The sequence below is a fragment of the Siphateles boraxobius genome, unplaced genomic scaffold (genome assembly GCF_051911475.1).
Source record: "Siphateles boraxobius isolate OS27281-9 unplaced genomic scaffold, OSU_SipBor_1 30, whole genome shotgun sequence".
In the NCBI taxonomy this organism is placed as follows: Eukaryota; Metazoa; Chordata; class Actinopteri; order Cypriniformes; family Leuciscidae; genus Siphateles; species Siphateles boraxobius.
The window spans coordinates 10,134,880-10,151,170 of NW_027508920.1; the positions used below are offsets into that span (position 1 = coordinate 10,134,880).

The 16,291-nt window shown below is 41.9% G+C and overlaps 1 protein-coding gene across 1 annotated transcript in view; it reads right to left on the bottom strand.

The window, feature by feature from the left end:
• The window catches only part of kiaa1549lb (KIAA1549-like b), a 338,844-nt gene that overhangs the window by 52,579 nt on the left and 269,974 nt on the right, over positions 1 to 16,291 (bottom strand). Inside the window, exon 17 of the mRNA XM_077248220.1 lies at positions 8,231 to 8,363. Coding sequence (XP_077104335.1) covers positions 8,231 to 8,363 — 133 coding nt within the window. The remainder of the gene's footprint in view (positions 1 to 8,230; positions 8,364 to 16,291) is intronic.

Consider the following 16,291-nt stretch of genomic DNA (forward strand, 5'->3'; position numbering starts at 1 on the left):
TCTTCATTGTTCAGATGGTTTTCTTTCTTTTGTGGGAGATTGATTACCATTCAGTGTGTTATAATGTGTATAAAAAATGGGGTTATGAAGCAACAAAATCTTATTTCTGGTGTTGCAGATTCAAACCTAGTGCATAAATAGTCCAGTGCACCAGGTTTGGCATTAAACAATGCTAAATGCCATTGGTTCTCCATTGGCAGAGTAGAAGAAAAAATATGGTATATAATCAAATGAACTACTTTTATGATGCTTTTATATTGTTTTTGTCCCTGGTCACTGTATGGAAAACATCTGCTTTTGATCTATATCTGGCAGAAAAAATCATACAGGTTTAGAAAAATATGAGGGTCAGTAAATTATGACAATTTTAATTGTTTTAAATATTATTTTGTTTACACATCAAAGGGTCTAAACAGCTTAAACATTATGAAACTAACACAATATTAGCACAACCAGACAGGAAATCTCAGTGGCTGTTTTGAGCTCCTCTTTGATGCCAAGATCCTGCTGACATTCAGAAATGATTAGTCAAGTCTGGCAAAGAAAAAAAATGAAAATGTTTACAATGACTCCAACCTGATAATTTACTAGGAGCCCCTAAAGTGTCATGGTGATGGAAAAAAATCTGAGATGTGAAGTTCTCTCGCAAAATCTTTGCATTCACCGAGAAACTTTGCGTACTCTTTCAAAAGATACTCTCAATGCTACGCTTAGCACTATGGGAAAACTTTGTGTGTGACCCACTGTAAATAATGAGTGTAATTGAAATTGGCCTTGAACTTGAAATTGTTTTATTGACAAAGTTCGAGAGGAACACATTCAAATGATCTATCCAATCATCACGTCATATCAACCAGCAGTCAGCAATCAGTAATCAACATGTCTACCCAATCAGCATGTGTGGAAGCCTATATATATATATATATACACAGTCGACCAACCTATGTTCCTTGAGAGTTTTCAGCATCTCTCCACCACCCCGTCTCCACACTCACCTGGTTACTCTGGATTCGGGCCAAATTCTGAGCTCGGAGCCCTCCACTCAGACAGCAAGCCAAATATGCAAACTATTTTACTCTGATTATTTGTAAGTGTGAACTCGTGAAACTGACGATGACATTACTGGAACACGCACTCGTCAGAGGCTTCACATATATGTGCAACAGGTGCGCTCTTCAGTGACTGTTCTGTGTGTGTGTGTGTGCTACACTGTTTTTGTCACTCTATTGTCAGGAGTTAGTTTCCACCTTACAGTAGGCAGAAATCTATTTGCGTCTACAGCGAAAAGAGGAAAATGAGCGTCATTCAAGGTAAACGGTGTGTGTTTCTGTGTTCACGGCTCATGCCTGAATACAACACAAAAGTTCCTCACCTTGGGTCCAACTCTAGGTGGTAGTTGTCATCGCAAGATGCTAACAGCAGACACTTCCCATATGGAATGGGGAGTGGTCTTAGGTGGCCATCCAGCCTGGGGAATCTGGTGAGGTCATCATCTCAATTGGCACATCAATTGCCTCGAATTGATGGCTGTATTTCTGGCCCTGAAGTACTTCCTCCACCAGTAAAGAGGATACCATGTCCTAGTGTGGGTGGACAACACTACAGTAGTCTCCTACATTAATCGCCAGACGGACTGTGTTCGCGCCTTCTGCACAGGCTAGCGCAGCAGGTTCTGCTTTAGGTGCAGGTTCTGCTTTAAGTTCCTGTCCGTTAAGGCGATTTACACCCTTTGTAGCAGATTTGGGAGAGATTTTACGAAGCAGGGGTGTCCTCTTTGCCTCTCAAGGGGCAGCGCAATGTCCCCTCTGCTTCTACTTCTCTCTAAATCACCCATATGTCATAAAGACCACTCTCAGTGGTAGCACTCCCTCCATGGGAAGAATCCATGCCACTAAATGGGGTGTCTTTGAAAGATGGTGTACTGCTCGCTGTTCAGATCCGATCCAGTCAACTGCCAGATTGCTTCAGCACTGGAATTTCAGCAGGAGAAGTTATCATCCCCTCATGGGACTAAGCGATAGTTCTCAAGGGGTTGGTGAGACCCCTTCCAACCTCTAGAGTCAGTGCCTAACAAGCCTTTATCACACCTGTGAACTGATGACGGGACGGCAAATGACACTGCCTCTCCACCTGCTCTACCAGCCAGGTGACATGAAGCTTGTCACGGCATATACCACCCAAAAATATCTGGAATAGTTGCATCACCACCTAAGAACCACATTTGTCTTTGCACAACAGCAACTACAGAAAAGTGCAGAAGGATGCAAAGCCTATTATGACCAGAAAGAACACAAATAATTTGACATTGGAGACAAGGTGTGGTACTACAGTTTTGTGCAGTCACAACAATCGACTCCCCATCGCCTGTCAAAGAAGTTTCTGCATCACTTGACAGGACCCCATGAAATCGCATTCAAAAACAAAACATTCAATTGTCTCCATGAACACCTTACTGTTATCCAATCCATATACACCCACTCTGTTGAGATTATCCCCACTAACAAGAAGTAATTATTAATTATTAATTATACAGCCAGGGTTGCTACTAACGAACAGCAATACCACACCACTCTTTTGAACCAAACCATCAAAACAAATGAACAAACCCTTATTGATAGTTCAAAGTGATCTCACTCAAATGAAATTCGTAACCACCCTAATATCAGAAATTCTGCGTGAAATCAGTTCTGTATTCCTCTATCGATAACCTAGCCATGGGTAGAATCCCAATGTATTTAATACCCCTCTGTCTTGTACAAAACATTCTGCCATCTACCACTATTGGCCAAGTCAGTCCAATTCAGGGCCACCTTGCCTATTCCCTTGGTAGCGCTATTCCATTTTACGTAGATTCTCCATATCGAAAATTTAGCTTTATATAACCTATCAGCCAACGAATATTGGACGGAACTTGAAAATCTTGCAGATTTTTCAAACAGCACTCCTCCTCTCTTGATCCTAAGTTGGAACAAAGGATCAAGAAGGAGGGAACTCAGCTGAATGATTTAACCCCCATCAACATAGCCTTAGAGGCAATTGCTCGCCTTCCGCCACTCAGTTCCCACATAATTCAGTCCTGGTCTGCCGCCGACACCACTCTATGCGCCTCTACTGTCGTAAGCTACATCGTAACGTTTACCCTGGCCTTACTCCTCTACAAAAGGGTTAATGCGATACAAGACTCAATGAGAAAATGCAGGATCTTCAGGCGGGACCAAGAGCGACCAGAGCCAGAGCCCTAACCTGAGAACTCAGCCAATTTATTTGAGATTACGCCCTTACCCATGTATCACACCACTAAAAACTAGGGTAGCCATGAAAAGTAAAAAAAGCACAATCATCATCATAATTAACAACCAGTCGTGCCATAGGCCCACAATATCCCTGTCCCAAAATCTAATTATTGCACCAGAGCTCAGCTAAGTGATGGAGTGTTGTGTTGTGTTTGAATGTATGCCAGTCTCTCTCTCTCTCTCTCTTTCTCTCTCTCTCTCTTTCTCTTTCTGCCTGTTTCTCCAGCGCTCACCGATGTCCTCACTTGGAACATCACCGACCCCCAGACAATCAGCACCAAAGAGACCACCAGCAACTTATCAATGAAAGGGAAAGCACACGTTCACAGAAGAATCCAAACGCAAGTACACAATCTCCTAATTATTGCTGAACTGGTGCAAATCTTATTAAGTAAACAAACTACGGTTGAATTGCTGGTATATTGATTCTCTCAGATTGCGGTCAAAGAAATCGCATCTAACGCTATATTTCTGGGACACTTTTCCCTGTCTGTCAAGGTGTGGTGCAGGCAGAAGAAGATGAAGAGTAAAAATTAACCAAGCAACACACAAGGCTTAAATACACTTGGAAACAGATCAGGGAAAAGAGACACAGCTGACAAGTTTAATGAGGTAACAGGTGAGACAGATTAACTAATGTGGGTTGCCATGGAAACAAAAGAGTGGCGGGAAATCAGAACATAGGAAAACATGTGACTAATGACTAATATACAGACACACACTGAGACGTGACAGTACTCTCCCCTCCCAGTGGGCACGTCCTCGCGCCGTAGACAGGCCAACTGCGGAGGGAGTGGACTCAGGAGGAGGATGAAGAGCAGGTGAAGGGCAGACAGAAGGCAGGCGGCCAGGGCGGAGCAGGCTGTGCAGGTGGCCAGGGCGGAGCAGGCTGCTAGGGCGGAGGAGGCTGTGCAGGCGGCCAGGGCGGAGACGACGGAGGGAGGAGCCATGGTTGAGGCAGGGCTGACGACTTCAAGGGGCTGACTGACGGGGGCGGAGCAGGTGGGAGAGGAGACCAAGGTGGAGCAGCAGAGCCGATGAGCCTAGGCGATGCTGAGGATCCGGCGGGACATGGCAACGCTGGCTCTGGCGACTGAAGTGCAGGCGGGGACACAAAAGGGCACGGTGGAGACAGAGGGAGTGAGGACCAAGGAGGTACAGAAGGGAGTGAGGAGTCCAACAAGGGAGTGAGGAGTCCAACGGAGCCGGGGGGACGAAGGGACGAGGCGTAGCCAGAGGAGTGCAGTCCAGAGGTGAGGGTAGATTGACGAGAGACCAAGGTGGATCCGGGGGGACGAGGGAGCCTGGCGGAACTGATGGGCCACGGTGGAGCTAAGGGAGGTAAGAGCCAAGGTGGAGCTGATGGATTGACGGGCCGAGGTAGAGTCCTGGTTGTGGAGGTTGGAGGCGGAGACAGGGGATCCACTGACCAGGCTGGAGCTGCGGGCTGGCAGACCCACGGCGACTCCACCTCCCCGAAGGTGCTTTGAGGAGGAGCTGAGGGGCTGACAAGCAGTGGTGGAAGTGTTGAGAGGTGGCAGATGGGAGGAGGTGGGAGAGGGAGGCTGGGTGGGAATTCAGGAACCGATTCTGGCTCGCGGACAGAAAACTCAGGCACGGAGACAGAAGACTCGGGGACAGGGCCCTCAGGGACAGAAGGCTCGGGGACAGAAGGCTCTGAGACAGAATGCTCAGGCTCGGGGACAGAAGGCACAGGCTCAGGGACAGACTTTGAGGACTCAGACGGCATGGTGGCGGCCATCTTGGCCAGAGGTGAGGGTTCAGGCACGGTTGCCCTGGCGGGAACAGTCTCTGGCTCGGCAGGAATGACGTGAACATCAGCCTCGGCAGGACCGAAGTGAAGCTCAGGCTCGGCAGGACTGACGTGAAGTTCAGGCTCGGTAGACATGATGTGAAGAAACTCAGGCTCGGCAGACAAGACGTGAAGAAGGTCTGGCTCGGTAGACATGATGTGAACAGGCTCAGGCTGGTCAGGCATGACGTGAAGATCAGGCTGGTCAAGCATGACGTGAAGATCAGCCTGTTCAGGAATGACGTGAACATCAGGCTCGGCAGGACTGAAGTGAAGCTCAGACTCGGCAGGACTGACGTGAAGCTCAGGCTCGGTAGACATGACATGAAGGAACTCAGGCTCGGCAGACATGACGTGAAGAAGGTCTGGCTCGGTAGACATGATGTGAACAGGCTCAGGCTGGTCAGGCATGACGTGAAGATCAGCCGTTTTCAGGCATGACGTGAAGAGCTGGCTGTTCAGGCATGACGTGAAGATCAGGCTGGTCAAGCATGACGTGAATATCAGCCTGGTCAGGCATGACATGAAGATCAGGCTGGTCAGGCATGACGTGAAAAAGCCTTGGGTCTGGCTGTGTTCCGGATCGAGGCACGACGCTCTCCAGACATCGGATGACGGTCTCCCTCCAGTCCAGTCCGGTGGTGTCTGGGAGGTCGATTGGATGGTTGAATGTGGCCCCGATCTGGAACAAGGTGCTCAGGCTCACATCATCGAGGGTGCTGGTGACGGCAAGGTGGAAAAAGTCCTTGACAAAGGACAAAAAGTTTTGGCTCTCCTGAGCCATGACGATTATTCTGACCCTATCGTCCATTTTGGGCGGTCCGATCTTCTGACACGGTGTGGTGCAGACAGAAGAAGACAAAGAGGAGTAAAAAGTTCCCATGCAAACTTTACTTACAATATAACTCAAGCAGGTATATCGAAGACGGGCAGAAGGTACACACATACGTAATACAACGTAGATCAGAAAATGAACCAGGCAACACACAGGGCTTAAATACACATGGAACCTTGCTAATTATCAGTGATCATAATTGTATGATATTATTACTGTAGGCCAGTGTTACTCATTGCGCGGCTCGCGAGCCGCATGCGTCTCGCCAAGCTTTCATTTGTGGCTCGCATGGCCGTAAATAATACAGTGATATGATCAAGCAGTCACTACAGATATTTCATAAAATAATTTAAAAAGAAGTTGGACTATAACATAACCCATTAAAAACTCAAAGTGTCAGCTCTATTTTCAAATAATTTTGATCGGATTGAAAGGGGTGGTTTATCGAGAGAACATGTTCACTTGATCGATTGAAAACCAAAACTGAAGGAATCCATCCGTCGCGCTTAACGCGCTGTTCTTCTGATGAATAAAGTGTCGTATAAACGAGTGTCACGTCGTTCTATAATTCCCCTTTCACTCAGTATCTGTGAAGTGAAGCAGGACAACGGCTCACCAGTCCTTGTTTCAGATTCTCATCCACAGACGACTGATTTTGGGCATTTTTACTATGTGATCAATACAAACAGCACGGGATAACGGTTCATCATAGTCTCCAAATTATGACAAGAATTTGATATTAAGTCTGCTGTTTAAAACAAATAAAGAACCAATGTAGGAAAATGGGACAACAGCGGGAGACTTTGTATATTTGTACAGTGTGCGAATGTCAAAAAACCTATTCCAAATTTGAATCTTTTGACTTATAAACATGCACATCACCCCGATCATGCATCATATCACGATGTTAAGCATTCATGTAAACTACAATACATTCAGATTAATCAATCACAATGAATTCAGACCGATTGAAACAAAAGTTGTGCATGTAAACATATCCAGTCCCTGCGGAGTTGCCAGTTATGGCGGTATTTCCAGCTCTTAACGCCGCATGTGCTCTTGGATGATTAGATACATGAGGGGCTAATGTAGAAAAAAATTACTTAATGTCATTCTGGGATGAATCTATTCTGGAAATCCTGCTTTTTTTGTCATTAAGGGAAATCATCTTGTCTCAGTTACAAATTTGACTGGTAAATCATTAAAAAAAATTATTTATTGCATTGCATATTGAATGTTCAGGGGTGACATATTAATAAACAGACATGGTATTTATGACTGGATGTAACTTTTTATACTTTCCTGTAAAAATGGCTCTCCTACTGACTTTGTCCTATCAGTGCGGCTCTCATGAAAAAAATAGTGAAGACCACTGCTGTAGGCCATGGGATAATATTCCAGAATTGATAAAGTACTCTAATCACAACTCATCGGTGGACGAATAGTTGATAAAGTGTTAAATATGAATTCTGAATCATTTACATATTAATTCGGATTTTATTTAATGTAATTCAATCACCTTTGAATTATATTGATCCAAGTTCCCTTGCAGCGGCTACTGTAATCAATAGAAAGCTATTTTTACACAGAGTCAGAATCTACATTAAGTACAGGGACACAGGTGAATCCACAACAGTATAACTCATATTATGGACAGAGACAAAGACTATGTGATTTTTTGTTTTACTACTAAATGCTCCAAGGCCAATTTTCATCCTCAAAATAGGTAAGCTTGATTTCAAATAAAATGTTTACAATTGCTGAGAGGTGCACCCAGTCAGCATACTACAGTTAATTAAGATCTGGGACATGACTTTGTGTGTGCCGCTGACTCTGTCTTGATAATGTCACATGTAAGCTTCATGCTTAAATGCTTTATACAATTTTTTTTTACAGTAAAGAAATAAGAATGTGTCAACATTAATTCCATTCTCCATTCCAAATCATTGACGAACATGCATCATGATTCAGATCAACTTATGATTCTTCTTCCATTTAAAAGAAATAAAGACCAGAGCTATTTTACTTTATTAATTTTGTAATAAATAAATAAACCAGTCAGTCAATCAATCACATGTGGGCTAACAACAAAAAGACTAGTAGTAGTATCTAACCCTAAATTAACAAGCGTATCACAACCCACCCACAACCAAGAAAGGCCTTATACTGTCCAGTATACATTTATGCATTTGGCAGATGCATTTATCTCCATGCTCTGCCAGATGTATTTTAACCCTTTCCATTTGATTTTGCTAATGCATTATAATGCTTTTCACGAAAAACACTCACATCATAGCCACTGTTACGGATCCCCTTTCTGGGTCTCTCTCTCATGACCAGAAGATCCATCTCTGTTCCTCCAGGACTGGGACTGTATAGAGACTGTCTGCTGCGATGTGTGGGGTGACTCACCTGAGAGGGTCTGAAACCATCACAGACAGACAAACACACATAGATACAGTTTAGTACAATAGCATAAAATTCTGCAAATACATCTGGACATGTACACAATAAATATAAATGGTAATGTCTACAGCCTACATGTGTGTATGTATGTGTTTGTCATGTCCATTGAAATAGATATTTGTGTAAGGCCGACTTCAACCGGCGATTTGCGGCCCCTATTGGGATTTCAGCGCGAATGCAGTGTGTCATGTTTAATCACAAATTGTTGTTTTGTTAAAAATTAAACCATGGATAAAAAAAAACATCACAAAGTCACATTTTAATATAAGGACCCTCAAACGAATGTATAAAATCACCCTCTGTTGATACTGTAATAATCAATGATCTATTGACTAATTCATGATCTGCATCCTGCACCAAAGCCCTCTCCCTCTGTCAGGGTTATGTTTGGTTTGTCTGTGTTTGGGTTTTTGCATGCTTGCCTGCCTGTCTGATTTCCTTGTGAGTTGCCTTGGTTACTTATTTGAGTTACACACCTGTCTAAGTGGTGTCCGCAAAATAATATAGGGTTCATAGTCAATTGGAAAAGTTTTTGAGGCAGACCTGACCTGTTGAAAAGAGATGGTATTCATCCCTTCTGGGATGGTGCTGCTCTTCTCTCTAGTAATATGGCACATAGTCTTAGAGCTCAAACATGACGATCTGGGGCTCAGGTCAGGAACCAGACAGACTGGCTAAACCAACCGTCTGATAGCTGTCTCACGTCACTGAGGTCAGATAAATCCCATCACATAGAGACACTTTCACCTAGATATAATCATATAGACACTGTGTCTGTTCCCCGAATTAGGAAATACAAAAAACTCCCAAACCCATTTAAGGGTAAACATTTAAATGATGTTCAACAAATAAAAAATAGATATAATACAGATGAACAAATGATAAAACTTGGGTTGCTGAATGTTCGATCCCTTACTTCAAAAGCACTTATTGTTAATTATATGATTACAGATTACAACCTAGACGTGTTGTGTTTGACAGAAACATGGCTAAAACCAGCAAATTACATTACTTTAAATGAGTCCACCCTCCAAGATTACTGTTATAAAAACAAGCCACGTCTGAAAGGAAAAGGGGGTGGTGTTGTTGTAATCTATAGTAATATCTTTAGAATTACTGAGAAGTCTATTTTCAAATATAATTATTGTGAAGTGTTGGTGCTTAATGAAACACTATCTAGTGTAAATAATAAATCGCACTTGACATTTGGACTAGCTCTGTTGTACAGGCAACCAGGGCACCATACAGACTTTATCAAAGAATTTGCTGATTTTTTATCGGTGTCAGTACTGGCTGCAGATAAAGTCCTAATTGTTGGTGATTTTAATAAAGATGCAGATAACGTAAAAAACGCATTGGGATTGGCATTTAGAGACATTCTAAACTCTTTTGGAGTTAGACAACACATGTCAGGACCCACTCATTGTCATAATTATACTTTTGATCTAACATTGTCACATGGAATCAATGTTAATGTCGTTGAGATTCTGCAACAGAACGATTTTTTCTAATTTCGTGGAGAGAGAGCACGATTGCGTACAGAAAGGCCTTAAAAACTGCTAGATCTGCTTATTTTTCGACTCTCTTAGAAGAAAACACACACAACCCTAGGTATTTATTTGATACAGTGGCTAAATTAACAAGAAATAAAGCTTCTACTTCTGAAGTTTCCAAAGAGCATAGCAGTAATGCCTTTATGAAATTCTTTACTTACAAGATTGATAGTATTAGAGAGAAAATTATAACTATGCAACCGTCTACGACAGTATCGCATCAGGCAATGCATTGTAGTGTCCCTGAGGAAAAATTCCATTAATTCGTTGCAATAGGAAACTTGTTAAATCATCTAAATCAACAACATGTATGTTAGACCCTATACCGACTAATCTACTGAAAGAAATGCTTCCAGAGGTCATAGTATATCATAATATCATTAATTAATCTTTGTCACTAGGATATGTACCGAAAACATTTAAGCTGGCTATTATTAAACCTCTTATTAAAAAAACACAACTTGATCTTAGAGAATTAGTCATTTACAGGCCGATCTTAAATCTACACTTTTGTCAAAGATACTAGAAAAGGCAGTATCCTGACAACTATGTTCCTTTTTAGAAAGAAATGGAATCTGTGAGGATTTCCGGTCAGGATTTAGACCGTAGGACTGAGACTGCACTCATTAGAGTTACAAATGATTTGCTCTTATCATCCGATTGTGGTTGTATCTCTCTATTATTGTTACACGATCTTAGTGCTGCATTTGATACCATTGACCACAACATTCTTTTAAATAGACTCAAAAATGATGATGGCATTAGTGGAATTGCATTAGCATGGTTTAAATCATACTTATCTGACCGTTATCAGTTTGTAGCAGTAAATGAAGAGATGTCTTATTGATCACAAGTTCAGTATATACCACAAGGCTCAGTACTCGGACCGTTACTGTTCACTCTGTACATTTTACCCTTAGGAGATATCATTAGGAAGCATGGGATTCGTTTTCACTGTTATTGTCAATCATACTTCCAAATTCAAGAAATTAAGGGAATGCATAGCTTTATATAAAAATTTGGATGACTACTAATTTCCTATTACTTATTTCTGAAAAAACAGAGTTTCTAATGATGTCCAAAAACCTCAGCATGTACTAACCTAGAATACTCTTTTACAATTGATGGCTGCTCTCTCAAGTCTTCGTCGTTGGTTAGGAACCTGGGTGTTCTCTTTGATACCAATCTTTCATTTGAAAGCCACGTTTCTAGCATCTTTAAAAGCACATTCTTCCATCTTAAAAATATATCTAAATTACGACATATGCTTTCAATACATTTACATTTTACATTTATTCATTTAGAAGACGCTTTTATCCAAAGCGACTTACAAATGAGAACAATAGAAGCAGTTAAACTAACAGTAGGACAACAATATGCAAGTGCTATAACCCCTCTCAGTTTAACTTTAGTGTTTTTTTTTTGTTTTTTTTTATAGAATTGAAGATAAGAAAAAGTGTTAGTACTACTGAATCAAGTGCTGCCGAATAAGATACGTCTTCAGCAATTTCCTGAAAGTGGCTACTGACTCAGAAGCTCTGGTTGAGTTAGGCAGATCATTCCACCAACAGGGAACAGTCATGGTAAAGGTCCGAGAAAGAGATTTTGTGCCTCTTTGAGATGGTACCACAAGACGACATTCGCTAGCAAAGCGCAAGTTTCTGGATGGGACGTAAGTCTGAAGTAATGAGTTTATGTAAGAGGGAGCAGTGCCAGTGGTTGTTCTGTAGGCAAACGTCAGTGCCTTGAATTTAATGCGAGCGGCAACTGGCAACCAGTGCAATTTAGTGAGGAGAGGAGTGACGTGTGCTCTCTTTGGCTCATTAAAGACTACTCTGGCTGCAGCATTCTGGATCAATTGTAGAGGTTTGACAGAGCAAGCTCGAAGACCAGCAAGGAGAGCATTACAATAGTCCAGTCTGGATAAAACAAGTGCTTGGACAAGGAGTTGTGTAGCATGCTCTGAAAGGAAGGGCCTGATCCTCCTAATGTTGTGCAAGGCAAATCTGCAGGACCGGGCAGTTCTAGCAATGTGGTCTGTGAATTTCAACTGATCATCAATTCAACAATTCATCAGCTCAAAAACCCCAAGGTTCGTAGCTGACCTTGATGGAGTTATGGATGACGAGCCTAGCTGAATGGAGAAGTTGTGATGAAGTGTTGGGTTGGCCGGGACCACAAGTAGCTCTGTCTTCGGAAGGTTTAGTTGAAGGTGGTGGTCCTTCATCCAGCCAGAAATGTCTGTTAGGCAGGCTGAGATACGAGCAGCTACCGTTGGATCGTCAGGCTGGAATGAGAGGTAGAGTTGTGTGTCATCAGCGTAGCAATGATAGGAAAAAACATGTTTCTAAATCACAGATCCTAGTGATGTCACGTAGATGGAGAAGAGGAGTGGTCCAAGCACTGAGCCCTGAGGCACCCCAGTAGCTAGATGTTGGGTCTTAGATGCCGCACCCCTCCATGACACCCTAAAGGACCTACCTGAGAGGTAAGACTCGAACCATTGGAGTGCAGTTCCCGAGATGCCCTTCATCTTTAGGATTGACAGGAGGATCTGGTGGTTAACTGTGTCAAAAGTAGCAGACAGATCCAGCAGGATAAGGACTGAGGATTTGGAAGCTGCTCTTGCCAGTCTCAGAGCTTCAATTACTGAGAGCAGGACAGTCTCAGTTGAGTGTCCGCTCTTGAAACCAGACTGATTGTTGTCTAAGAGGTTGTTCTGTGTAAGAAAGGAGGAGATCTGGTTGAAAACAACTCGTTCAAGTGTTTTCGCGACAAATGGAAGAAGAGATACCGGTCTGTAACTTGTTAGATGTGCTGGATTTAGATTGGGTTTCTTAAGCAGTGGGGTTACTCGAGCCTGCTTAAAAGCTGTGGGAAAAGTACCAGTGTGAAGAGAGGTGTTTATGATGTGCGTGAATGTGGGTACAACTGAGGAAGAAATGGCTTGAAGTAGATTAGTGGGGATTGGATCAAGCGGACAGGTAGTAGGGCGACTGGAAAGGAGGAGTTTAGAGACTTCCGCCTCTGAAAGTAGAGAGAAGGAGGGTAGAATGTTTACTTTTGTTGGTAAAATGAAAATGAAAAATGAAAAATGCGGAACAGTTAGTTCATGCGTTCATGACCTCAAGGCTAGATTATTGTAATACTCTTATGGGTAGTTGTCCTGCAGGCATAATAAACAAACTACAACTGGTCCAAAATGCAGCAGCTAGAGTTCTTACTAGAACCAGGAAGTATGACCTTATTAGCCCCGGTTCTGTCAACACTGCATTGGCTCCCTATTAAACATCGTATACATTTTTAAATGGTGCTGATTACTTACAAAGCACTTAATGGTTTAACTCCCTAGTCCTTGAGCGAGCTCTTAACGCATTATAGTCCTTCACATCTATTTCAATCTCAAAACTCTGGCCAGTTAATAATATCAATATCAAAATCGACTGCTGGCGGTAGATTATTGTCCTGTTTAGCACCTAAACTCTGGAACAGTTTCCCTAACATTGTACGGGAAGCAGACACACTCTGTCAGTTTGAATCTAGACTAAAGACACATATCTTTAAGCTGGCATACACATAGAAAATTATATATTCCTATTATTCAAATTAGTTAAATTATTATTATGCTGCATAAATTGGTCAGCCGGAACCGGGAACACTTCCTATAACACCTGATGCACTTGTTACATCATAAGAAGAATGGCATCTACTCTAATATTAGTCTTTCTGCTTATTAGGTTTATATCTTAGGTTTACTGTAATCAGCTGGATCCACGTATCCAGATCAAATGGTGGACCTGTATCTAGAAACGACCACAACGCATGATTTAGTCAGCTGGATTCTGGCCGTATCCAGATCAGATGGAGGATCTGCACCTAGACACGACCACGACGCATCCCTGAAGTGTCAGCAGAGGTTGTGTCAACTAGATTCTTCTCTGTGAAGGCCTCCTCGACACAACAGCCATCGGCACTGACCGTCAACAAACCCATCTCCATACTGGCGTGATGACTCTGGATAATATTCTGATTGTTACAAATTCAAACTGACTACTGACCTATAATGCTGCTTGAATCATAATCATACACTGTTCGTTTGTTGACCAGATGAGAACTGGCCCCCAGACTGAGCCTGGTTTCTCCCAAGGTTTTTTTTCTCCATTATGCCACCTGATGGAGTTTTCGTTTCTTGCCACTGTCGCCTTTTTCGCCTTTTTTTCCACCTTTGTTGCCATTGGCTTTTGGCTTGCTTAGTTGGGGACATTAAATTTAACATTTAATTTAATTTTCAACAATAATATTAATTTGCCTGCATTGACACCATTATATGAGAACTGAACTGAGCTGGACGATGACGTTTTTCTCCAGTGCGGCCGGCTATATATATATAAATGAACTAAATTAATAACTTTTTTACAACAAAAATGAAACATCACTGAACTTACTTAAGCTGGACTGTGACACTAACAAATTTTGTTGCATTATTTTTCCTGTCATCTCTGTAAAGCTGCTTTGAAAAAATCTGTATTGTAAAAAGCGCTATATAAATAAATGTGACTTGACTTGACCTTTTTGTGGTTGAGTTGTTCGTTATATTGTTTCCTTCCTTTGTTGATTGATTGATTGGGTGTCACGGATGGTACACACAGCGGTACATGGCGGCCAATTCAAAAAATTCAAAGAATACGAATACTGCATCTCAAGAGAATCGAAATGAGAGACTCTAAGAATGGAACGTACAGGTAAAGAGGAGGATGATATGGAGGTAGGATGGACACAGGTTAGAACAGAAAAGAAAAGGAAAAAAGGTAAGGAGGAAAGATCGGAAAGTAGTTTGATAGCTAGTGAGAAAGATGGGAATGAACAAAATAATATCAAAAGTTTCTTGATATTTGATCAAAAGCTTTTTTTCTTATAGACTCTTATAGATTTGACGAGAGATCCAAGATGGCGCCGATGTTGTTGGCATGCCGTCCGCAGTCTGCCCTGTTACTATCTTTTGCACTTGTTATGTTTTTATATATATGCCTCATTTTGTTTTATACTGTAATGCTATATTGGTCAATCCCAGTCTTCTCTCTCTCGCTTACAGTTAGTGCAAAATGCAGCAGCTAGACTCCTCACTGGGACACGCAAGTATGAATCGATCACCCCCATCTTATTTAAACTTCACTGTCTACCTATCAAATTTAGAATTGAATTTTAAAATTTGACTTTTTGTGTATAAAGCTCTTAACAATCTGGCCCCTCAGTACCTGACCGACCTGTACACTCCGTCTCGTACCCTAAGATCCAGCGACCACTGCCTTCTTACTGTCCCTAGATCCAGACTCAAAAAACGAGGCGATCGTGCATTTGCGACTGCAGGCCCAAAACTCTGGAACAGTCTGCCCCTCTATATCAGACTGGCTCCCTCAGTTTACACATTTAAATCCTCTTTAAAGACCTTTTTATTCTCTCTTGCTTTCAATTCTCCCTGATTTTTAGTTGCTTATTTCTATTGTCCTGTACTGCATTGTATTATATCCTCTCCTGTGTACAGCACTTTGGTCGGCCTTTGCTGTTTGTAAATGTGCTTTATAAATAAATATTGTATTGTATTGTATCGTAAAAGTGAATTTGGGATAATATTGAAGGAGAGGTAGGAGTTTTAGGAGTTAATACATTGGCATTGACGTATGAATTGAAAAAGCTGGTAGGCAAGATAGCATTCGCAAAAGTGCTACAATACTGAGCTTTAATGATAGCATGCATGAATGAAGAGCAGAAAAATAAAGCCTTAAAAATAAAGACAGCTGGAAAACAGATAGTAATGAATTGCAAGATCATAGGACAGAAAAGGTGGGTGTATGGAGTAGTAAATGGAATTTCGTTAGGAGTTAATATGGAGGAATTAAAAAAGAATATAGAGGAGGCAAAGGTCATAGATGCAGTCCGCTTACAAATGAACAGAAAAGGAGATAGAATGATAGCTTGTCAGTACGTCTAAAATTGGAAGCAGAAGAAGTGCCATATCGGATTAAGATGGGTTATATCAGTTATCCAATTAGGAAGTATATAGCTCCTCCTTTGAGGTGTTATAATTGCCAGCAGTATGGTCATACTGCATTAGTATGTAAGTCTTAGATGAGGTGTGCACGTTGTGGAGGGGAGCACGAATTTGGAGAGTGTGGAGAAGGAGTAGGATTGAAGTGTTGCAACTGTGGAGGTAGTCACAATGTGGCATATGGAGGTTATGAGGTGAGGAAAAGGGCAATGGAAGTGCAACAGGAAAAGTAAAAAAATTATCGAACTTATGTTGAAGCTGTGAAAGAAGTAAATGATAGAAATA